General features: G+C 44.4%; 1 protein-coding gene across 1 annotated transcript in view; it reads right to left on the bottom strand.

The window, feature by feature from the left end:
• LOC139918904 (R3H domain-containing protein 1-like) overlaps positions 1-20,985 on the bottom strand; it is a 31,746-nt gene that overhangs the window by 2,549 nt on the left and 8,212 nt on the right. Inside the window, exons 6-23 of the mRNA XM_071908438.2 lie at positions 20,881-20,940; positions 19,685-19,825; positions 19,062-19,170; positions 18,795-18,890; positions 18,333-18,358; positions 17,941-17,994; positions 16,691-16,923; positions 14,911-15,183; positions 14,005-14,159; positions 13,724-13,858; positions 11,608-11,958; positions 10,566-10,692; positions 6,804-6,961; positions 5,799-5,932; positions 3,802-3,905; positions 1,708-1,895; positions 987-1,149; positions 796-889 (exon numbers count right to left, since the gene is read on the bottom strand). Of these exons, the coding sequence (XP_071764539.2) occupies positions 796-889; positions 987-1,149; positions 1,708-1,895; positions 3,802-3,905; positions 5,799-5,932; positions 6,804-6,961; positions 10,566-10,692; positions 11,608-11,958; positions 13,724-13,858; positions 14,005-14,159; positions 14,911-15,183; positions 16,691-16,923; positions 17,941-17,994; positions 18,333-18,358; positions 18,795-18,890; positions 19,062-19,170; positions 19,685-19,825; positions 20,881-20,940 (2,601 nt within the window). The remainder of the gene's footprint in view (positions 1-795; positions 890-986; positions 1,150-1,707; positions 1,896-3,801; positions 3,906-5,798; positions 5,933-6,803; positions 6,962-10,565; positions 10,693-11,607; positions 11,959-13,723; positions 13,859-14,004; positions 14,160-14,910; positions 15,184-16,690; positions 16,924-17,940; positions 17,995-18,332; positions 18,359-18,794; positions 18,891-19,061; positions 19,171-19,684; positions 19,826-20,880; positions 20,941-20,985) is intronic.

Below are 20,985 nucleotides of genomic sequence, written 5' to 3'. Positions count from 1 at the left end.
TTCAGAAAGACACATTTAAGACCTTTTTAATGCTCCCTGGAATTGAATTTCAGACTAATTTAAAAACAAAAATGAAGAAACAAAGCTGCCTATTTTTGATTAAACATGACTAATTAAAGTTGTGAAACTATAAATGGGCTGAATAAGAAAAAGGACAGCAGGAGATTAAACGTTAAGGGACATGAAGTCCAACTGTGTTTAGTAAAGCAGACAGGATGCAGATTGTGCTACTAACCCTGTTCTGTATTAATCTAACAGAAGACTTTCTCAGACTTATCAAGGACATGTGCATTCCCTGATATTTAATCATTAAGCCCCCACTCCATACTGGTGCTTATGTGTCACGTGGCAACCACGTTCTTTAGCTACTTACCAAGGGGCAAAACTGTTACTTTCTATGTTTTTAAATCGTTAAACCCAAAAGATTCCTTTTTTTTTTTTTTAAATAACACCACACAAGCATGAAGTAACATGATCATGACTATGGGGATAACTCAAGTTTGATTAAATTAAATAAATGATGATGATTGATGATCAAAAAATGTACAATTTATTGAACATTTGCATTCTTTTGTATTACAATGGTTTGTTAATGCTGTTTTATAAAACAATGAGCCAGTTGAGGCGGTGATTTACAGGGATTTTAGAGCAGCTAAGAAGGTTTTACTCTTAGCTCTCTCTTAGCTGTTCTAAAACCACAACGTCTAGTGGATTATTGCCTAATTCCAGTCCAGTGCGTTAAGCAGACTGAGTGGGAAATACATGATGTTAGTGTGTGTGTGTGTGTGTCTGACCTGTTTGGCCACCATGTGGGCTGTGTGGATCAGCGGAGGTCTGATGGAGGGTTTGTAGTGAAGAGGCTGGCCCAGTAGAGAGTAGTGTGCTTCACCTAGAGAAACACACAGAGGCAGTAACAAACCAGATCAACCCAAATCCCAAACATCTACTCCAGTGTGTGAGCTGCTGATGACTTCTGGGTAACCCACCTTGTCCACTGTGGCAGAAGGCTGTAGGGAGCTGCTGGTGCTGGTGGTGCAGGTGGGGGTGGTGGGCCATGATAGGGAGGGGCGGGATGCCCTGCTGCAGGCCCTTGACACTGGGATGGAGGCCTGGCGACGGACACAGCGCCGGGGAGGAGGACCGGCTGCTCTACGCACAACACACACAAGGCGGAGGTAGGGGCGAGGCGACGGAGGGAAAACACACACACACACACACACAAAAAAACAAAAGCGACATTGGGTATTTCTTTTGCAAAGTCGTTCTGTTGTTGCGAGTTGTCACTTTAATGTACTGTCGCATCCACATTAGTCCCCCTAATGTAGCATTACAGCCTAATGCAGGAGTGTTTTCTCCTCATTTTCAGGCTACAGCAGCGTTGAATTCATTTGCGGAGTCTGTCTAGTGCGACATTTGGGACAGGTGAGTTGTCAGTCTCAGACAACAACACTAAAATTGTTTTTCAAATAATTTCCGGTAATTGTCTACAATTTCTATGACCATTGGGCTTATGAAATCCTTTCAAAACCATTGGATAACCAGAAATGTATGGTTGTCACGCTAAAAACAAGACTGAAAAGATACAAAGACAAGGGCCTGACAGCAACGAAATACTATTTTTGCCAAGATCTATTCAATATTGCAACTATTCTGTGTGAATTGTGAGGTGTGGAGAACACCCTGGCTCGCACAGACTGCGTTTTGTACCTGCGAGTTGTCCGGAGGCGCCGGCATGTCGGCGGGCCTGCGGCTGCGCTGGTGCTCCAGGCCGGGGTGCTTGTGGCCGGGCTGTTTCCGCTGGCAGGGGGAGGAGGCCCGGGGCTGCTGGCAGGGGGGCGCCGTCATCTGTAGCATCACCATCCCGCCGCCGCCGCCGGGGGCCGGGGGCAGCAAGCCTGCGCTTACACAGAGGAGGCAGCCGCGTGAGCGAGGGGTGGGGGTGGGGTGGGGTGGGGGTAGTAGTCGGGAACACATCGGAAATGAGAATTTGGGAATTTCTTGCTGTTTTTCTTAAACAGACTGACAAATCCAGGTCAGTCCTTTGACTCCTCTATACCTGCATGCTACATGACAGTGTTATATATTTTTCTACAAATCATGTCTGTTCTTTATTGAGCAGCATCCAATTAATAAAAGGAATTACAAGTGGCGTTATTATGAATACGCTATTAATCTTCGCATTTTTACTGCGATTTTTCACGCAACTCCCATAATCCTCTTCTTGCATGAAAATGAGGGAGGAAGAACACATTCGGTCAAGAGACAACCCGTCCCCTCTATGAACTCCTTAACATGTTCAATAAGTATCATACATTCAAATCTAATTAACTGCTGTTGACATAAAGCTCACATTAGATGCTAGTGGAAGTCATATCGCAAACTTTGCACAGCCGACGCCGTTGTTGTTGATTTATGAATTATGACTGGGCGGGTAATAACAGTTGCAAGGACAATGGATATTTGGACTTAATCTGCCGATTATTTCTGGCCCCAACCTAGCCAATTAAAAGTGTTTACCGGCGACGCTGTAGGTAAGGCCCTCGCCAGACCTTCATCTGACCTCATTACTGACTAACTGGAAATGATGGCTCCCTCCATTGCTCTCCCATAATAATCAGACATGAATAATAAAGGTCATTAGTGAGGAGACTGCCCCCCTGGGCCTCTGGACAGTGTTTATATGAGCGTTGTAAAGGGTAATTCAAAACAGTGCGACGCCACCGCTCACACAGCAAACAGAGGTATTATATGAAAAAGCAGGGTTATTATATATTTGGGATTTTTCATCACTGGCTTTTTTTTGGCATAGTTTTCAATTTTTATTTCTTAGAGTTTTAGTTCAGTTTTTACTTAGTTTCAAAGATATGATGATAGAAGTTGAGAAAAGATACATGCAAAACTGTGTATAAATCCTAATTTCTTTTTAAAATTTTAATTTTTCAATACATCCTCAACTAACATAAAGTTGGCACCACTTCAAAATTTTTCACTTAAAATTTACTTTTTTTTAAACCCTCCACATCAACAAAAAAACAAAAACTAACAACATTTCACTCATATTTTTTAATTAAATTTAGTTAGTTTTACAAGTAGACAAGATTTTTTTAGTTCACTTTCAGTTTTTTTCAGTGTCTTTTTTTATTTTTACTTCAGTTTACGTTTTGTAACACCTAGATTTTGTCTTAATGTTAGAGACGAGGACAAAACGCACCATCACGTTTTCTGCACAGGTGACTTGCAGTCCAAAGGTTTGCTATATAGTAGTTGGTGGCTAAAAGAGTGACACATTTTGACTGAGTTGGTCTCTATCAGCGCCACAACATTGATCCACAGTAAAAATGTTGAGCCGACCTACTTTCAATTTTGCGGTTTAATCCTTGTCCAGCCCCAGTGGAAGAGGTGGATGTGCATATCAGTTTAATTTATCCAAACTCTAGGGACCTGTAATCACCATGCCTCACTCACTTCCAGTGTAAATCTCATCATACTTCTAACACATACAGATGGCAAAGTCGACCCAAGGAAGATTATCTAATTCTGTGCCCAGGGTCCCGATTTATCAAGCAGTAAATTTTGCAGTTACTGATATCGAGAGCTGGGGGGGGGAACTGAATGCTGAATCTCCAGGGCAGAACATGTATGGAGGTGTGTGAGCTGCAAAGTGAAAATTCTCCACCAAAGTAAGATATCACTTTAATCCGTGATCCGACTGTAGATCATTACACCTAGGAGAAGGCTCCATGTCCTCTGAAGGGAATACTACTGTCAGCGGGAGGGAGGCAGGTGTTCGGGGGCGGGTACCTGCACACTGCTGCCCCGGGTGCTGCTGGGAGACGCAGGGGGACGAGGCCTGGGGAAACTGGAGCTGCTCCATCATCGGGCCGGGCAAGAAACTCACTGTTGAACTGTGGAGGAACACACATGCATGCACACGGTAAATCAGACCAATCAGTGCTCTCAAGATATGTTTTGTGTTATTAGGAAAGACGGTGTTTCTGTATCTATATTGCAGTATTCCACTCATACTCATATTGACCCAGTTACATAAACTACTACTACTACTGCTACTAGTACTACTACTAGTACTACTACTACTGCTACTACAGTTAGTACTACTACTACTGCTACTACTACTACTATAATCTTTACCTTTCAAGAGAAACATGGTCCAAGAGGAATAAATTAGGCAAATCCAGTTGGAATGACATGGGTAAAACAACTACACACAAGTCTGTTTATAAAAAATGTGTTTTGACTTGATCTAAATGTTTTTGTCATTCTAAACTCGTCAGACATTCCAGAGCCTAGAGACCTGAGCAGCTAAGATCTGATGACCAAAAAATCTGAGATGTAGCTAGCAGTCAGACCTAACTAAGCCTTAAAAGTAACCAGCAAAATCTACAAATCACTTCCAAACTTCAAAGGCAACTTGTGTGCGTATGATGTTAACACTGCAGTTACAGCCTCATCTCAGTAGATGCTAGGCTCCATAATGAATGGGTACCAGGTAAAAAGGTTATTCCATTCAAAATGTGACCCGAGGCCCATCTGCAAAGTAGCCGCTCTGCTCCGTAAGCTGCCTGCCTGCTGGGAGGCTGGTCCACGCTGGGCTGCAGCTGGTGAAATGCAGGTTGCAGGTGGACAGTCGGTCCTCATGGGGGAAGATGGAGCCGTTCTAACTCGGCCATATAAATCATTTCAGCGCCGACTGCCCTACTAAAACAGCCTCATTTCACAGCTGGGGACAATGAGAAAGTGACCTCCTCTGCTATTTGTGTGTGTGTGTGTGTGTGTGTGTGTGTGTGTACCTACGCATTTTTCTTTTGCCGGTTGATGAGTGCGTATGCAGTTACGCTCGCGTCTGGTGTTTACGTGTATGTGTGCGCACAATGGTCCCGACACTACCGAGCTCACCAGCCTGCAGATTGATTGGGTCGGCGGCGGTACAAACTAATTACATGTTTTGTTTTCTGCGAACTAGTTCTATCAATCAGCTATAATGAGAGAGTGCCAGCGCTGGAGGAGTAATGGAGGAGAATGGCTAAAGCTCTTCAAGAGGGTCTCGGAGTCTACATTCATCAGCCAGGCTTTACCCAAAGCATCTTGGCAATAACATCAGTTTTTCATTGTGTTGCAATGGAAAGAGATAACCTTGGCACTAAGGTGCTTTGGGAATAAACAGACCAGGTGTATTAAGTCTATAAATAAGAGGCACCTTCAAGGGCGAGAAACAGCGATAACTAAATAGTACTTGCAAATCTGTTTCTGGGATAGAGTGTGTTTACATGCATGCTAATAATTCGATCTCAACCTGAGTAAGGCAGTATCCCGATTACTGTCATATAAATGCATTTATAGCATTATCTTAAATCAGAATAAAGCCATAATCAGAGTAAGCATGATCTGCTTTCTGCTTAATCTTTCAGTTTATTGGGGCATGTAAACGCCTAAGTCAGATTTCTTTTGTTTTTTTTTTCAAAATTGCACGTCACAGGTCACCATATGCAGCAAGCCAGGTGATTTATTTACATAGCAAACAACATGGCAAGCGGTGGAAGAAGTCAGCACTTTTGAAGCGACGAACAGACGCTTTTTATGCTGAACCAGATGAAGGAATTAAACATCCTTACATTTTAAGACAGTTCCTTTCGGCCTTTAGACCGATTAATATATGACTCCATGTAAACTGGGTTACTAAAGAAATCGTGTTATAGCTGAAGTCATAGACTGGCATTGTCTTATGCTATCTTATGGGGGGTGAATACTTTTCACAGCTGCTGTCAAATCCTCTATCCTACCTCATGGTGGTGTGCTGGTTGGGGGGGAGGAGGCTGTAGCAGGGCTGCATGCCGGCCACAGCCACCGCTCCCTGTCCCGGCTGGCAGGACACCAGCACCGGCTGCTGGTATGCCTGCTGCGGCACGGAAACCTGCTGAGGGAAAACAACACAAACAAACAGGGATTTGATCGGGATACAAACTGAGCGTGAACTTGACTGATAACAGAAATTTCTTGCGAACCCGTTTGCTACCTACTCCAAGAAGAAGACATAATGTCCTGGGTTCAGTGCCTGTGGTCCCTTTAACTAGAAGGTCCAAATTCCTACTGAAGGTATTATGGTATCACGTCTCTAAACTCTTGAGTTGAGTACCTGTGGTCCTTTTAATAGTTCAACTTCAAGTTTAAAGTTTAAGTATCAAGTTGTTTTTTCCATGTACATAAAAATGCACTGGAATTCTTAATAAAAGAAAAGCTGAACAGAATTGTTTCTATTAGTTTTGAGTTATAAGTTCCCAAGATCAAGGGAAATATAATCCTATGACATTGACTGCATTGCCCAAGATGGCTCTGAGTAAATTTCAGTCAAGTCAAGTCCAGTTCTGCATACCTGTATTAGACATCTTCAAGAAAAATCCATTCCAGGCAGTGCAATTCAAGGATGTCATAGGTTTTTTTTTTTTCCTTGATCTTATGACTAATAACTCAAAACTCATCCGTCAGTGTTGGAATTCTCCTTTAATTTTGTATCTCTATAGCTCCCTTGTTTCCGGTCTCTTTCTGTGACTGATGCTTACTTAGCTATCTAATGAACAATATAGTCGACCTGACTGTGGAGCCAACGCCAGTCTAGGAACAACAATACAAACCGCTCATTTGAAACTCTCAAGAACAGCAAATTACATTCATAACAAAAGTGGAACCCGACACACAGAGCGAATGCCTGCTTTGACTGGTATCATTATTCAATTTTCCAGTCGTAGGAGATACTCGCAGCGGCGCCTCACCACCGAGGGGGTGAATACCTGATAAGACGGCATTGGAGGGTACTGGACCATCATGCCTTGCATCTGGTTTCCCATATTGCTTTGCTGGCTGCCGGCGAGCGCGAGGTTGGGAGCTGGCTGCATGCCCACTATGGTCTGGTAGCCGGGCGCTGGGTTTGGCATCATGGTTTGGTGCACTGAGGCAAAATGAAAAGGCACAACACTGTGACCAAATGAAAAGAGACTAGCGATAAGAACACCGAGATAAAATAAGGCAACAAAACACGGACATTACCATTCATGATTAATATGCAACACAGTCAAAGAAGAGATTAATAAAAAAAGTTTGGAAAAAGGCTTGGTTATCAAGATTCTACACATGGAAAATAGTACAAATTCAAGACTTTATTGTCCTTAATGGGAAATTTGCTCACAGCAAGGCATACACATTATACATAATCGCAAAAATCAAAATGCAGAAACATTCACATTAAAAGGGAACAATGGAAGGAGCAGTAGACTGGGAGACTGTGGAAGTGGGAGCACCGGCTAGAGAGTTGATCTGTTACAGTTAAGCAGGTTTCCAGCACTTGGGATAAATGAGAAAGTCGATATATTTGATTTAGCCTGCGGTGGCTTGAACTTACGACCCGGAAGGCTGGAACTCCTCTTCCCGCAGAAAAAGAGGCCACTTCATTGAGTGATATTAAGTTCAAGGGGTAAACAGAGAATGGGATCATATTTCTGCAGCACTTGTTAAAAAGCCATTTAGGCCGCCGCTGCCCTAAGAAAACGACACACAAAGACGGCACAAAGTCAAGCGGATCCAGCCATTTTCCAAATGGCCTAAAATGGCGGTGCTTATTCCTAGCCGGGGGGGGGGGGAATCAGACACTTAAATGTCAAGGTGACAAAAAGAGACATTTGAAAATACTGTCCCTTGTGACACACACGCACACACACACACACACACACACACACACACTAAGGGTAATCCAAGTGACAAAGGAGAGGACGTCCTTTTGTGAAGGTGTCTTTACAGTCTGCCGCCCTGGGAGAAAAGTACAACTAGACAATGAAAGTGCTCCGCGAGGAACAGGGGCGGACTATTTTTATCCGCGCCCCGTCTCCCACCTTCACTTGCAAACCAAGCATGAAATGACCATAATATCAAACGCACCCCATTCCATTCCATTCCAGTGAGCAGGGGATGAGAGTGGATTGCGACTTCTTCGTTAACGGAATTTCCTCAGAGACAATCGTCCCTACGTTGCGGAGTTGACTGAAGACGAATGGTTGGGGATGAAGTGCCTTGCTCAATGGTAACTGATGTGGGAGAGGAGAACGATACTGATGAAGCGTCTCTGTCCAGACTGGTGGTTGTTAAGGGGTTGTTAGGGGAGGTTGTGTCTTGTAAGGTGAGGAGTGAGGGGCTGAAAAAGAGACCGGTTCACTGTGAGAATCATAGAGGCCTCTCAGACAGCGTCCCGGCCCCGAGTCCCGCCTCTCAGCTTTGTTCCCCCTCCTCCTTGGTGTCCCGAACACATGGTGGGCCAAGGGGCAAAATGTTCGTTAGGTTCAAGGCCAAAAAAACACGAGTGTACACCAGTGTTTCCCCCAAAATTGTACTTTTGTCAGGGCGGAGAAGCTCCTTAAAGCAGGGGGACCCATCCCATATTTCAGAAACAGACCTCGGGCATATAGTAGTTGCAAATAATTATTTTGCAAAGTCACTTTTAGTCTGCAAGGCGTGAGATTTAATGCATAAGGACAATCCAGATAGTGTTAGGTAAACTGTCAATCACATTATTAAATTAACCAATAATTTCTGACACTGACATACAGTCATTTTGTCAGGTACTATGGCAAACCTCACCCACCTGGCACCCAACTAGGCTGAAGAAAGACAGCAGTATGGTGTTTGCAGATACTATTATAAATGATAAAAGATAAAAAGCTAGCTAAAGTCTAAAATCTAGATGATGATTATTAACATAACTTCATATCAACCTCATCATTCATTTTTTGCCTTTTTAGCTCATTCCATCATACCATACACCTGACAATTTAAAAAATGGCAAAAAAAGTCATTTTATTGTATTTTTATATCAAAATCTCATTACTTTTACTCCCTGGAAAAACTGTCATTTTTTTAGTGAGGACCTCATTGTGTACGAGGAGGCGTTCATAACAACTCCAACCAATAAAACCATCACAGGTTTTTGAACATTCCCGCCCCTCTGCCCCTCCCATCAAATAAAACTGCCTATCCCATTGGTTTACACTTTTGCATGATCCCTCCCCTCGTTATGTCCCGCCCCAATATCCTATTTAGAAATACATCACATTAAGGAAGCAAGGAAGCTCTCAGAATGCGGTTTCGTTGTGATGCCAAATTGCTGAATGAACCTTATAATAACCTCTGCATCACCTGCTGGTAAATGAGCCAGAAAACAGATCCTCATATCCCTCCACACACCAACTCTCAACTCTCCTGACTTGCTGATGTGAGTGGAAACAGCAACAAGTTTCTCTATGGACACTGATTGGGCCATTGTAGAGTTATTACTCTATATCGCACTCAGTACTAATAGAACTTATCCATTGCGAATGGAAATTATGCTACACTATCTAGCCCCTAAACCAGTTTTTTTTTTTGCATTAATGTAAAAATGGAGGGAAAAGCGAGACACTGAAACCATTTTTCGGTTTCCCTGAGAAATAATTGCTGTCCTTTGCCTTTGTAGGGCGGCTTCATTTGTCCGCTGTCTATTCCCCGGCTCCCCAGCAGGGAAGCCGCATTTGCAGCCTACAGATGACAGAATAGTGCCGCAGCATCACAGCCACTTAGAGAGCTGTGTGTGTGTGTGTGTGTGTAGATGCCACAATTGTGCCAGCATTATAGCCAGTTAGCAAGTGTGTGTGTGTGCGAGAGAGAGAGAGAGAGAGAGAGAGCGAGAGACCAAGCAGGAGCTAACAATCTTAACTCCTGTGGTGAGGAGAAGGCAGAATACAGAATAATCAAGTGGAGGACTCCCAGGGAGACATCTGAACTCATAAAAACAAACAAACCGACACGGAGAGGGGAAGGAAGGAAGGGAGAGGGAGAGATTTGTCCTTCGCCGGAGCCACCGGGCTGCGGCAGGCAAGGCTCCCTTGTGAAGACACAAACAAACAAACAAACAAACCTCCCTCAAAAAAAACGCCATCTCAGACAAAGAGCGGACAGTTAATGGGTCTGTTGATACCAGAGAGATCTCTTGATGTAGCAGCGATGCGGAGTTTTGCTCTTGACAGCGAGCAGCCTCCACATTCGAGCAAAATTCAGCTGCTTCAAATCAGAGACTGTAGACCTTATTTATTAAAATGTGCTTTGATGTATCCTTTGATTCCGTCATGTCAAAACACCCAATAAAATGATATAAGTTTTAGCTTTAGTGTATTGCAGCAAATTGGGGGACTTAAAGGTAAGCTGTTGTTTTTGGCAAGATATGGCTTTAATTTTAAAGTGGATTTGGTGGCAAGCAAAACAAAAAAAAAGAACCTTCTATAAATAGGGCCCTGTGTGTATTTATGCCTGTCTGTATTCATGTTTATGTCCTTCTAAACAAGTCATATAGTCTCATATTCACTCTCATTTTTCATAAAACAAATGGAAAAAATCTGCTGATGGTTTTCATGTCTTGTGAAGATCTCGAAAAAAGGCAGAATGAGGCAAATCATCAAGAAAATGTCTCATAACTCAAATAAATTACCTGTTAAGATGGATTATCTTTGCGGTGTGTGTGTGTGTGTGTGTACCTTGTTGCTGGGGCAGGTTGGGGCCCTGGGGGCAGTTGTAGGGCAGGGGGGTGAGCGGGGGCCGATAGTGCTGCTGCTGGCCGGAGCAGTGGGGGTAGTGGGCTGGAGAGCAGTAGCACGCCGCCACCTGGAAGAGCCACATAACGGATATTACACCAGCAGCCCCACCCGAGGCACCGGGAGTGAGGGATTAGTCAGTAACCTGGTTTCCACTGCGGGGCTACAGGCCTAACAGGGCTGACTCAGTACGGACGCCTGCAGACGTTTCTCTGGACAGTCAACACGATTTAAATTGTAACAGTCAATCTAAATCATGTGGAGTGTGAATGTCAAAGTCCTCCAACCTCTGCTATCTTTAATTATGTATGCAAATAGCACTCAAACTTGCGGTCTAATAAGAAAAAAAAACCTCAGACTTAAAACAATACGTACGTTATTCTTTTTCCATTCTGTTGCCTTTGCTGGTCAGGCAAAAGTTTCAAATAAACAGTGATGACAAGGCTGTCATACATTTTGAATTATTGGCAAGCTTCACTTCCCTTGCTATGAAAGATTGACTATTGGCCTCCCAGGAGAAATATGCAAACGTATCGAGTATTTTAGCTGGTCACAGCTCAAAAGGATCCTTGCACAACACTATAGTGCTGCAAAATATTGATATTAAAAAATCATGCTACAATTGGTTTTTTGCTGAATACTGCTATTGCAAGAATTATAATGCATTTGATCGCAGCTTTTTGCATACGATTTCCTTTTCAGCATTCAGGAATTGTTCAATAATTTCTATGGGAAAGACAGATACTAATCCTCAGTGTTTGCTCTATTGGAATACAATTTTGTAGGCCAAAGCACCAAAATATCTTGTTTAGGAAGCTGTTTGAAATCTATATTTCCCTCTAAGAATATATTCCACTAGTCCACCAGACTTAAGTGGGATGAAGTTAATCTTTATGCTGAGGTGTTGTGGGAGTCCCTGTCCTCATCATGGTCAATATTTTCCAGGCTAAACAGATCATGTCAGTGACTGAGCTGGGTGACCTACTTGCTGGACCGGCTGCTGGATGTAGGAGTGCTGCTGGAGCAGCGGCTGGCTCAGCGTGTGCCCGGGGAAAGCGGCGGGGCCGGGGGTGCCGCCGGGGTAGGAGGGGGCCGGTATCGGGACGGCTTGCCCCTGAAGCACCCCTGGGTGTCCTCCCGACGGCCCTGCCACCATGTAGCCGGCGACCTGCTGCGGAGGGGGGCCTTGCAGGAGCACGGGGGAGGAGGAGGGGTGGTGGTGGTGGTGGTGGTAGACCGCCGGACAGTGGCGGGCGTCCGGGGCGGAGGCTCCGCCGTCGCCGGGCGGCTGCCGCGCCAGAGTCATGTGACTGAACTGGGCGCTCAGAGCGTCAGGCTGGGGGAGAGACGGGGCTTAACACACTGTTCTGCACAGAATATGTCGAAGAGAGGGATGGGACAATATACTTATCTCACAATGATACGATAAGCGATATGGGGTTCACGATTCAATACAACCACGATACCATGTAATAAATAAAAGTTTAATAACAACAAAGTCTGACTGCAGAATTATGTTTATTTCTGAGCTACACATCTTTCTAGCAATGGTATTCGTTTACTAGAATGTAAACAACTATTTAAAAATGTCATTACAAAGTGAAAATAATATAATTTGGATGGAGAGCTTGTGAAACTGTGATGGTCAAGCGTCTCATTTGAGATTACTACAGCAGAATAAAATATCACCATCATTTTTCTGCTCCACAATACGTATTATGACACTTTTGTATTGCGATATAATGTTGATATTTTGTTAAATGTTGATATATCGTCCCATCCCTAGTCGAAGACAATAAAAACTACTAAATGCTAAATGTGTGGCCAGGACTCAAGAAGCACACACAAAAAGCAAGTATGGCCATGACATATACCATACATATAAACATCAAATGCAAGGGCTTTGAGAATAAGAACCTGGGTCACATAGTATTAGCAGATAGTTGATAGTGTTGATTGTTTTAAGCTGCTTGGAGTACCGGATCAATAGGGTTTAAAAAAAATCAGCACAACTCCGATGGTTGCAGGTAATTGGTAAATCACAGAGAAGTACACTAAATTGACTTTCAAATACTTCGCTATCAATCTAGATAGGTTAAAACAAATGCAGAGAGTTATTTGCAAGTGCCGTCTGACCCCAGCCTTCAGAGAACAGGGGAATCTAAACCGAGCGATCTATCTATATCACCAAAGCATGTCAGTTTAGGTCATCTTTGACAAGCTGTTGGAAAAAGTAGTGTTTTTAGTCATGGATTATTCAGCGCTAACATCTGGCAATGGATTAAATATTAATGGAACTTTCCACAGGCATAATTAGTCACAGAGGCATGTCTTTGACTCAAACCAGGTCAAAAATGAGGTTAACTGAATGCGTGATCTATATATGTGGGTAATGCCCCCAGCTGGATTTGGATGCACCTTTCCACCTATAAAAAAAACGACAGAAACTAGGCAACTAGCTGGTTAATTGAGAGAATAATATGGATTGTGCTGAAGTTTTGGAAGTTGAGATAATGTTGTTTAATTTTATGCAGCATCAGCTAAGACCTTTCTAAGCCAAAGCCCCAATAATGTGCAGGCAGGGAAAGAAATACACTTTTTTATCCACAGACTAAATTATAAGACTAAATTATAAAATCCAAATAGTTTCACAATGTGCATGTGGTCAGATTTGCCGGTGACTAAATAGTGGGATTTGCACATGTGAACAAGGACGTCCCAGCAATTGTGCGGAGGTAAATTTCCTCATCATGCTTATAACTGATCAGTTAGGCTGTATGACTCCTGCCACTTAAAAAGGGACCACAGGACATGATTTATCAAGGCGCTCAGTAGCAAGCAGATGTAGTATCAAGACCTGGATCAAAACAGAGCTCAAAGCATTTCATTGCTCTTTAGCATTTTCTTTGGTCTGGCCAGCGAGACACAGGGGCAGGATTGCTGGACTTTAATGCACTTCAGCGCTTTGTGAAGGGTCCAAATTGGCATTGCGGTGTCAGAAGAGTTCAGCTACTCCCAGAAAAGTGCATGAATAAACTCGTAATGAGCCAGGTCCGACAGGGGAGACGGGAGGGGGAGGAATAATAAGAGAGCTTCTGTACCACAGTGTACTGTTGGTTAGGACAGACGGGCAGGAACTGAGAGGGAGGAAGAGGAGGAGGAGGAAGAGGAGGAGGATAAGAGACCGCCGGGTAGTGGACAGGCTCGGAGGGCGGCTGGAAAGGAGGACAGATCGGCTGAGGAGGGAAGGAACACAAGAGATGGACAGAGGGACAGGAGATGAGACCGTGAGAAGAGTGGGAGAAAATGGAGTTCCGCTAAACTCGTCACAAAGTTGCTAAATCCAGAGTCGCGACTGAAACGTGCGGTCCCGCCCACTGACCTGGGAGTGGAGGTGATTGGTTGGTTGCTGCTGGGCGGCGGCGTGGATTGGCTGCTGTTGGCTCTTCCCCTGCTGGAGGCTCCTGGCAGCGGTGGGGACGATGGAGGCGGGGTGGTAAATGACAGCGCTGCCGTCAGGGTTGATGAAAGGCTTGCCTGTCAGAGAAGAGCAAGAATTTAGTGCGATACATACGAAACATCAGTGTTTTATCAAGACAAACCAGAAAACACTTAGGGGTTGACGAATGAAGAGCTTGTTGGGAATCCGAGGCCAACATAGATACAGGGAGGGACACACCCAAAGAGGGCACATGAGAAGACAGTCAACAGGAATGTATCTGCTCAAAGCATTTTGATCAGCATGAGCGTTTTGGTCTGACTGACTTGCTCTGACTTCTGCCCCAAGTCATTAATATTCATTAGAAATTACCAGGAGACCTAAGAGAATTTATTTTGACATCATGCAATCCTAGCAGACTTAGCTTGGGTCAAAATCTAGCGCCCTCAAGTATCCGGCCCTTTGCCATCTTGGAAACATCTAATGCTGCCTTCAGGTGCTCCTTGTTAACTTGCTCAAATAAAATTATTTTGGTCAGAAATAATGAGAAAATGGTGGTTGATGTTTTATTTTAGAAATGAAGCAGCACAGAGCTGCCTGAAGAAAATACACATCATGTATTAATTTTTAAATGTATTAAAATTAGTTTTTTTTTAAAAATAGAAACATTAACAAGAGCAATTATTTACACTGAGTGACAATTAGTAAGCTAAAGTAAATAAAGAAAAAGAAAAAGTAAAGTAAATCACTTTTCCTAGTCATATTTAACCACTTTGTTGGGTTGTATACGTGCGCTCAACTTGTAATTCCGATATTTCCGACAGGACACGAAGGCAGCATGATACCTACCTGTGTGTGGGTTGACCAGAACGCTGCCGGGCGGTATCCCTGAGGCTTCAAACGGCAACACGTAAAAGTTGGCCGCGGCGGTAGCGGGCGGCAGCGGCTGGGCCGGGGCACTCTTGGCCACCTCGGGGTGCCCGGGGCCTCTGATGTCGGCAGCGGGGTGGGGCACGGGTGTGCCGGGGACGCTGGGCCGGGGCGGGGCCGAAACCGGGAGAGGCAGCGGGGCGCGGGACAGCGAGCTGGAGGAGGAGCCGACGCTGCTGCATGACTCTGAACCTGAGGGAGGAGAGAGCGATGGGAAGAAGGAGTTAAAGGAAAAATCGGATAATCTTACAATGTTAGATATTAGACATCAATCTGTGATGTTCAGTGCATTCCAGGAGTTATTTTGTGATGAAGGGTTGCTAACGGAGATTCAGTATTGGGCAGAATTAGGGGGGAGAAAGACTTTGACTTCTGTTTCATATGATCAAAAACAAGCCTAAACAAATTAGAAGAATTTAGCCTCCGTCGCAGAACTATGAGGCAAGTGCTCCTTTTAGGCAGAGATGCTGTGCAGCCTGTTGCATGGAAAAGGTTATCTGAGAGCTGAGGAGAAGGACAAACACGGGGGGAAACACGGCAGCGACACGCAAGATGTCTCCTCCACTTACACTCCCAAACACAAAGTGAAGGCAGCCAGCCGCCTCGTAAACAACTTAAGAGAGAGAGAAAAAAGAGCTTGCTGCCGCAGCTACCTCCCCGTGAAAAATGGGGATGGCAAAAATAGAAAAACGCCAGACAAAAAAGCAGCGGCGGAGGTGAGAGAGAGGGGGGGAAAGAAATAACGGAGAGCAGAGACAGACAGACAGACAGAGATAAAGAGAGAGAGACACATCTCAGCTGATCACAGCCAGTGAGGGAACAAATGGATCATATTGTGGAGTAAGCAGCCGCATTAGCTCCGTCTCGGTGACGCGCCCGGCACTTCCAGCGCCCGCAGTTATACATTATGCAACAGCTCCTCGCCGGCGTTCTCTGCTGCTACTACAGTTTTCAAGAGGCTATTCCATCATTGTCACCGGGCGCGTCGCCTCTGTGTAACCGGTTTTGACAGCTGCCCGGGCTACGGGGCGGCCCGCGGACTTCACTGACCATGGCAGGACAACAAACACTTCCCCCGACGAGACCTCAGGTGCCCGAAAAAGCCCGAGGAATCCGCCTGAAGCTCGGCGATGTTGAACGAGGCTGCATCTGTTCCCCGCTCGGCCCCGTGTGCCATCTAATTAGTGACTTTTTTGCTTTTCGTGTTGTGACTAATGCTCGAAAGGGTTTCCGGCGACACGTGAGAGAACGGGTCGGCGTTTCAGACGAGGGAAGAAACCCCTCCGACTACGTTGGGCCGTTTATGCGCCGATTTAGGGATAATTGGCTCCCGCTCGGACGAGATCCATCACTCTCGGAGAAACAGCTGAATGTGATAAAACGAGATCCGGGTCTGACACGGTCTCTCCTAGGGCAAAACAATTCATTAAAAAATATATATATAGATAGCGCAATATTGACTACTACATTTTCAAAGTGCAACGGCTGCAGTTTTTTTTCTTAGAGGGAAATGTGTTCCAGACTGCCGAAGTAAGGTACTTTTTGGACTGTGGAGAATCCCTGGCCGTCACAGAAAATCTTTCATTTTACACAAGCTGAGGAAATCCTAAGGACATCAGTATCTCTAGCATCTACGCACATTAGTATCTAAAAATTGCCTATACTGTACAGCTGTCCTCCGTCTTCCTCAGCCCCTTGCCTGTTTTGGAGAGCCTGCCGGTGCTCTTGCTGCTGGCGGTGCTGTCCCCGCGCACCAGGCCGGGGGAGATGCCGCTGAAGCTGCTGGCCTTGGTGATGGCGGGCCGCGGGGCGAGCCGGTGGGAGCTGTCCGAGCTGTCGGTGCTGCTCCACGGCCGCGGCTCGCCGTGCCGCGCCGGCGCCTCCGTCTCCGAGCTGCTCTGCCGGCTGGCGCCCGAGCGGCCGGAGCGCAGCCTGCAAGGGAGAGGGAGGCTCCGGTTAGACTTCAGTCTCAGGCCGTGTCAGCAGTCTGGCTCTCTAAGACTGCAAACATCCTATCGTTTTTAAATGTCTTAGTCGAGCTGACATCACCTAATTCTTAAAAATGAGACTTCTGTAAGATCATATATACAGAGTTTCAGAAAGGTTTACATCACTAAGATCACTGTGTCTGCAGGTTAAATATGTTAAACTTAGAAGCAAGTTAAAATAGATTTACAACCATTTTTACCACAAAATTGAATATGAAAAGATATGAAAACAAACTAAAATATGGTTGATTGTGACTGGGATGATATCTTAAGATGTCATGACAGTTTTTTGTTTTTGAGGACAGAATCATCTGGTTTTGAAATATTGACTGATAAATGTTCAGGTAGCAGCATTTTTTGAAAATGGATAGATAATATTTTGGAATGAAACCCTTCACGTTTCACGGGAGGGGTAGCAATCTAAGAAAACACTATTTTAATACCTCTGACATAGTATTTATGACCTAAATGCTATATTTGTCTGCATTTAAGACATTTATTTAGGTAATTCAAGACATTTTATAAACGACAGGTATACACCGTGTAAGACCATATTCAGTGAATAATAATGAAGTTTATATGGTATTCTTTAAAATTTGATCCATATAGGCCCAAGTCTATATTCCATTTAGACTTCAGTCAGATTTTCTACATTTAGCATCAGTAAGACTGCATCTTTACTTACCAAACATACAGTATGTTCATGTATAGAAGCTTGATCAATATAAGCTCAGGTCTCAAAAACAGTTTTAAGGTTCAGATTGCAAGATTTGGTCCGAATTGGCTCTACCACATGAGGAACGCTGGGCAGAAAATCCCATTTAACCGACGCTTTCTCGAAAAGCAAAACAAATCCTCAGATCGGCGCTGATGTTCTTAGGACAGACTGAGACTCAAAGGGTTCTGTGGCGGCGGTTCAGCCGCAGAGAGAGCTGAATGAGCTGTGACAGGGCGGACCCACCTGAAGATCTGCCGCCTCTGTTGGGTGCTCATGCATGCTTCTTCATCCTGAGCCCTGGGGAGAGAGGAGGTAATACAGAATAATAATGCTGACAAAATGAGATATCCACCATTTGAAACAATGTGACACCTACTTTGACAAAAACCTAATTGCTGGCCTGAAAGTAAAAACTCTAAAAACGACTGAATATCATCGAAGTTATTAGGAGCTTTCACATAAAATAGTTACATTCTAAAGGATGGAAGCATTTGTACTTTGGCCAATGAGCATTAAGTAGCAATGTATTATTCTGATTGGATATATTGGATCTTTATGGAGTGGAATTGTTACTCAATGAGAAATACAGCAGACTCATGGTTAATACAGTATGTCACTGTCATTTTAACACTCACCTTCTATCTAGAATGAAATGATCTCCCTGTGGGTGAAAAAGAAAATTACAGTCAATTATAGTGGTATAGATTATTCACAGTGTTGTTTGTCCCTATTGCCATTGGGAACATGTCTTATGCAGGCTGCCTGCTGTGCTGCAGGCTACATTTTGTGTCTATTATATAAATGTGCTATTGGTGTCATTATGAATTTCGCTCTTAGGGCTTTATAAAGTAACAATCGATCAATAAATCAATCAAAATCATAACAAATGTGACTTTTCCACAATGAGGAGGATCAAAATCATAACAAAACTCCATTGACATTCAAAAAGGCAGCGCTGGTAATTGGTAGCAACAAAAATCGACTGAATTTGCACATGAATAAGAATGACACAAAGATTTGTGCAACATAACCCCCCCCCCCCCCCCCTCCCCACACACACACACCCCCACACCCCTCCATACACAAACAGCTCTCACATCATGCGCAAATATCCTGTCTCTGGCTCGCTGGTACTCCTCCTCCCTCTCCTCCATTGATTTGCTCCTCTTGTCAGCTTTCAGACGCATCCGAATCTGCCAAGGACAGACGTGCACACACACAAACACACACGCACGCACACATGCACACACACACACACGTCTTTAGCAGCTATGTCAGGGACGCCAGATTGTCCCACTCTTACCAACATGTCAGAAATGAAAGTGACAGCTTGCGAAGGAAAAAAAAAAAAGAAAAACACCTACCGTGCCGTCTTCGCGATCAAAGCTGGAGTTGTCTCGTTTGAGAATGTAGCGTTTCTGGAAATCGTCGGCCCTGTCATCCTTGATGTGCTCGGAGAATTTCTGATCGGGTCTGTCGGCGGGGAATTTACAAGAGTTTTTAGTGGCGGCTTAATTTGAGGCAGATGCTGACAGCAACATATGCTAACCAACAACCGAGGCAGGAAACCCAACATATTCGTCCACTGATCACGATGTTCTGACAGTTTCCAAAATTCACTATCCACTTTCACCATTTAACCAGACAAGTAGCCAAGTATAGAGGTATAGTATAGGTTTAGTAAAGGTATAATCAGTGATGTAGTAGTTAACAAAAAGCCAGGTAAACTAGGACCTCCAGTCGGTTATCATCATAAGGCAAAACACCACCAATATAAACACAAATCAATTATATTTTCAGGAAATCATTCATTTGTGCTTTTTTTTCATGAAAAGATCCTAACTTCATACACCTTCCATCAGTTTGATAATACCTACTATGAATTATACTACGAATTCACACCTTAAAGATTTATTTCAGCCTAAAAATGTGGCTAAACTGACTTTAGGTGAGTCAGAAACCATGAACGGACCAAAGAGAAGCTCACATTCTGGTGTTGGTGGTTTTATTGATGACCACTGACTTCCCACTAGGGTCCACGTTGTGGTCCATGCCGAAGTAGGCCGCCACCCGGTGTAGCAGCATCCTGTGGTAGGACGTCATGGGCGGGAACTTCCTCTTCTGGCTGCTGGAGGGAGACACGGTTTGGGTGATGAGGATCTGGGAGACCGGGTGAAGACTTAAAGCTGTCAGTCCCATATGATGGGACAGCTTCACGCGAATGCATTAAAGGCTCTAGAAGAAGACTAGGACGGAGGACAGCTTAAGATCCCAGAGGTTTACTTGCTACCCGAGGAGCATCGGATGGTGACTTCGTCGATGAGGGCATATGGGAGGTCCCAAGATTCATTGCGAGAACGACGCATCAAACAGGGCTGTTGGCTGATTACCAATACGCAATAATATCTAACTGCCGAAGCATGATTCCAAAACAAAAGAACGACAGGACGGAGGATGGATAGAAAACCCGGAAGTTACCTTCCTGCCAACCTCAAAATATCGAGGATGCATCGGATGGAGACTTGACGGACGAGAACGAATTGAAAGCCCCAAGATTCATTGCGACAACGGCGAGCAGTGCTGCAGTCTACAGTACAGAGCTGGTTAACAGCTGGGAAAATTAACAGCTGTGTGTCTTAATTAATCACGTGCACAATGTGAAGCTCACAGTCCATCTCAAACTGTAAGGAAGCTTCTCTGTGTGTACTTTCATGAGAAGATCGTTCTCCCCAAGACGACTCGGGAAGATCGTTCTCCACAAGGACACAAGTATCGACTTGGCGTTCTTGAATTTGATAATCGGCCATAGTCTCTACAGCACAGACATGGTTGAAACAGCTGGGAAAACGAACAGCTGTGCTTAATTGATCGCTTGACATCTTTAACTGTAGAAGCTTCTCTGCGCTCACATGCTCAGGTGCCTCTCCAAGAAGAACGTTCTCCGCAAGGATGCAAGGATCGACTTGATGTTTGATGCAAGAGTCTGCAGGTTTTCTCTCCAAACAAACACTATGGCTGCTGGTTTCAACTAGAGAAGGAGGAACTGATCAGTGAAATCAGCTGCTGTAGTGTTTGGCTGGAATAAAAACCTGCAGACTCTTCCATGGCACGGGACTGGACACCACTGGTCATATCATGCGCATTAACATATTAATGAATATTTTGATGTGCTAAATCTCTTACTCGTTATTGCTGATGAAGTCCAGGATGTCCTGTTCCAACTTCAGCAGCATGATTCGATCCCTAAAAGGCAAGTACAAGAAATGATATAAAGGTTTTTTTCTGCCA

The sequence above is a fragment of the Centroberyx gerrardi genome, chromosome 21 (genome assembly GCF_048128805.1).
Source record: "Centroberyx gerrardi isolate f3 chromosome 21, fCenGer3.hap1.cur.20231027, whole genome shotgun sequence".
NCBI classification, from domain to species: Eukaryota; Metazoa; Chordata; class Actinopteri; order Beryciformes; family Berycidae; genus Centroberyx; species Centroberyx gerrardi.
The sequence above is the reverse complement of the archived record's forward strand: the minus strand, read 5'-3'. Positions and strand labels throughout refer to the sequence as shown.